The 3,636-nt window shown below is 41.4% G+C and overlaps 1 protein-coding gene across 1 annotated transcript; it reads right to left on the bottom strand.

Moving 5' to 3' along the window:
- Positions 1-353: 353 nt before the first annotated feature.
- On the bottom strand, positions 354-1,457 carry LOC134378379 (mortality factor 4-like protein 1). The gene has a single exon (XM_063097440.1). The coding sequence runs from the start codon at positions 1,424-1,426 to the stop codon at positions 455-457; it is 972 nt and encodes a 323-aa protein (XP_062953510.1). The 5' UTR covers positions 1,427-1,457; the 3' UTR covers positions 354-454.
- Positions 1,458-3,636: the final 2,179 nt, after the last annotated feature.

The raw sequence follows: 3,636 nt of genomic DNA, 5'->3' as shown, positions 1-3,636 counted from the left end.
CTTTAAGCACCATTAAAAAAAAGAAAATAAGAAAAAAAAGGAGCACAAATGGATGAGTGTGTTCAGTTATATACACTGAATTGAACCTTTGGCACTAGGAATCAGAGCATTTTGTCTTATAGCATTAACACATATTATAAAAGTGCGTAGTGTCAAAGGACTAGAACCACCAGCATTCAAAAGCAGCTTTGTCAACTAGGCAATAAAACACTCTACAGCATGTCTCTCTGCTGTCCATCATTGAATACACTGGTAGCAACTTTGAAATGAAAAAAAAAAAATCAAGAAAAGAAAAAAGGAGCTATAACCCCTTTTATTTTCTCTGTTTAAAACCAAACCAAACAAACATCAATTCTGTTATACACTAACATTTTCAAAGTACATCATTTGTACAAGAGAAGGACTAAGAACAAAAATGTGTTTACAGAGATCTAAACATAAGTGAGAGCACTTCTCACACAGCTTTCCGATGGTATTCAGGAGGAGCCACTTCATAATCGCTGGCACTAAACAAAGTTGCAGAATTTTTTGCCAGGTACTTTAAGAAATCGTGAAGATAATTCAGTAATAAAGCAAGGCTCTTCTCATCCAGGGGTGTATAGGCCAACATCGCTCCGATTCGTACAAATAATCTCAGTAGATGTGGCGCTCCATACACCTGGGACATGGGTGCATCAGGGTGATCTGCGAGGATTTCAGCATACTGTGGTCTCTCAAATTTGTAGAGTAGCTGAGTGCCCAACATTACATTGAAGTATTCTTTTATCCCTGCCACAACTTCATTAACAGCATACTCCTTATTATCTGTGTTTCCTCGAGATTTCTTGTAGTTCGCATAATCCTCTAGAATGGAGTCCACATTCTTCTTGGCAGGAAGATAAAAGAGCTGTTTTTGCCTGGTAATTAAGTCCCAGTCATCAACAAGCCATGGTTTTAGTTCTTCAGGAATCTTTACTTTAACTTCGACTCTGTTCATGAATGTTTCCTCATTTTCAACAGTAGGATCTACCCGGGCCCTTTTCTTCCGAGGAGGCTGAGGTGTCTCACTGGTACTGCCACCATCTCCATTTCCAGGTGTTTTCTGCTTGTTCTTTTTTGTTTTCACTTCAACATTTTTCTGTTGCAGACCAAATGTCTTCTTCCCGGGGGCAGCCCCTCTCATCTTCCCCTCTGCATACTGCTCCTGATTGGCTTTTTGAAGTTCTCGCTGTTTCTGCAGATTGGTATCCACGTATTTGAGTACTCTGCTTTCTGGAACCCATTCATCCCAATTTTTATTCCAACCACTGTAATGTATAAAGTATTTCACTTGTTTGTCCTTTATGGCAACCTTTACACACTTTGCTTCATAAAGAAGAGGCCCATGAAAGCATAGCACTCGCTCACCCTCCTGGAATTTAGGCTTCGGGTCCTGCTTCGGCGCCATTTATAAGTGATTCGCCGCCTCCTCCTTCTCCCACCACCCCGGACTACCACCCCCTACCCTCTACCCCACCCAACTCCCTCCCACTCTTTCTCTCTACCTCCCACCCACCTCTCCACCTTTTCCCCTTTCCCTTTTAAGAAAAAGGAACTGTATAGGTCTTTCCAAGCTATTAAGCACACATGAGCCCTGTTGTCTCAGAGAATCTGGAAAAAGAATTTAGCATTTTCTTTCCTTGGAGTTTAGGGATTGCAAAGTGCTTTTTTCACAGGTGAAAATTAGATAATAAATGTAAATGTAAACTTGATTCTAAACCCAGCTGGCTTTACAAGCCTCATTCTCTCTAGGCACAAAAACCTAAGGGAAAGAAGCTGAGTGATTTATCACTCAAACACGAAGCTGTATGCAAAACATAAACTACCCCAGACTGTTCCAACCTGAAGAACTAAAGGGCTTGAGAGTGCATTGCTTTGCACTAGTGAGATACTTTTCCTTTCCTCTTTAGGAATAAAAATGATAGGTGTTTTCAACATGGTGCTCTGAGTCATGGATTGGAAGGAAACTATCATCTATCATTCTCTGGAGGAAACTCCAGGAAACCACACGGGTGCATAAGCATTTGTCTGCCCTTCCACTTGGGGAAGGGATAAAGGGCACTCCCTTCAGCTGAGCCTCCAGAGGGATTGCTGTGGCAAAAAAGAGAACTGAGCCCACAGGTGTAAATTCACTGGTCTTTGAGCTGTTCATCTTGTTATGTTGTCTAGTCTCTCTTGCTTGATTTACAGGTGAATAAATGAGAAATAGAAAGGCTAAGGAGGTTCATAAGATTACCCAGCTTGTAAGTGGCTGAGTTTTTTTGTTTGTTTGTTTTGTACAGAAAAATTATAATGAGGTAGAATGTCCCTACTATGTTGTGGATTGACAATGATCTAAAGCTGTGCTGATGGTGGGGGAGGGTGCTGCCGGTTAGCTCAGTTGGTTAGAGCGTGGTGCGGACAACACCAAGGTCCAGAGTTTGATCCCTGTACTGGCCAGCTGCCAAAAAAAAAATCAACTTAAAGCTGTGCTGTCCAATATAGTAGCTAATAGCCACATGTGGTTATCTTTAATTAATTCAAATGAAAACGGCAGTTCCTCATTTGCACTTACTACATTTCAAGTGTTTAGTAGTTGATGTTGCTAGTGGCTATCATATCACAAAGCACAGATACAGGCTGGCCAGTTGGCTTAATTGGTTAGAGCGTGGTGCTGATAACACCAAGGTCCAGGGCCAGCTGCCAAAAAAAAAAAAAAAAAAAGGAAGTGTAGATAGAGAATATTTTGATCACTGCAGGATGCACAGTGATCTGTGTCTGAAGTGATTTACTGTTGTCATATGTTAACAAGTGTCACATGTCATTTGAAACATTCACATATATCCTATGTCTCAAAGATATTGTTGCCAAGAAAGGAAGGTAATGCTCAGATCTCATCCAGCAGACTAAACTAAAATGACAGTAAGATATACTGAAGTATTCTAGGTAGTTGCTTGCATGTCTGTTGTTTACATGTCATTGTTCAGTATATGGTGCTGGTGTTTGATTGTTCATTCATTCAATGGTTCTTTTGGTCGGTGTATTACATTTCTACTATGTTCCCGGAAGTACTGTAGGTGCTAGGATACTGCTCTGCCCATGAGGAGCTACTGTCTCAGGGGATAGACACAAGAACAGATCATTTTAATGCAATGTGATAAATGCTTTAGTGTATATAATAATATGGAGAGTCTTAAAGAAGCAGAAGGAGGAAAGACTTGCCAAGCTTGGCAGAATTTGATAAGCCTTCACAGAGAAGGTAACGTTTGAGTTGGGGTTTGAAGGATGGGTAAGAGTTTGCCAGTGGACTAAGGCACCCTTGGCCACATGAAGTGCAGGTACAAAGGCCAGGAGACCTGAAATGGTTAGTGCGCTGGGGACCGTGAGAAAAGCTCTGTGCTGGGGGAGGTGGAAGTGGTACAAGGGTAATTAATTAGGGTCAGGTGGGAACAGGTGGTGTGTGCCCTGCTAACAAGTTTGAATTTTGCCCTATAAGTGTTAGGGGCTATTTTTAAGTAGTCTCCTTCATACAGCTTCAACATATGAAATCCTATTAAAAACCCTACTGTGTCCTGCAATTGAAGGTATCATGAATGTACATTATGTGATTAGCACTAGGGCTGGCACGTGGTGGATGCA

Source organism: Cynocephalus volans, chromosome 5 (assembly GCF_027409185.1).
Source record: "Cynocephalus volans isolate mCynVol1 chromosome 5, mCynVol1.pri, whole genome shotgun sequence".
NCBI lineage: Eukaryota > Metazoa > Chordata > Mammalia > Dermoptera > Cynocephalidae > Cynocephalus > Cynocephalus volans.
This window is presented reverse-complemented; position numbering and strand designations above follow the sequence as displayed.

Bases quoted from the DNA above. Each gene is read 5' to 3' on its own strand.
- LOC134378379 (XM_063097440.1), bottom strand. From the start codon at position 1,426: ATGGCGCCGAAGCAGGACCCGAAGCCTAAATTCCAGGAGGGTGAGCGA.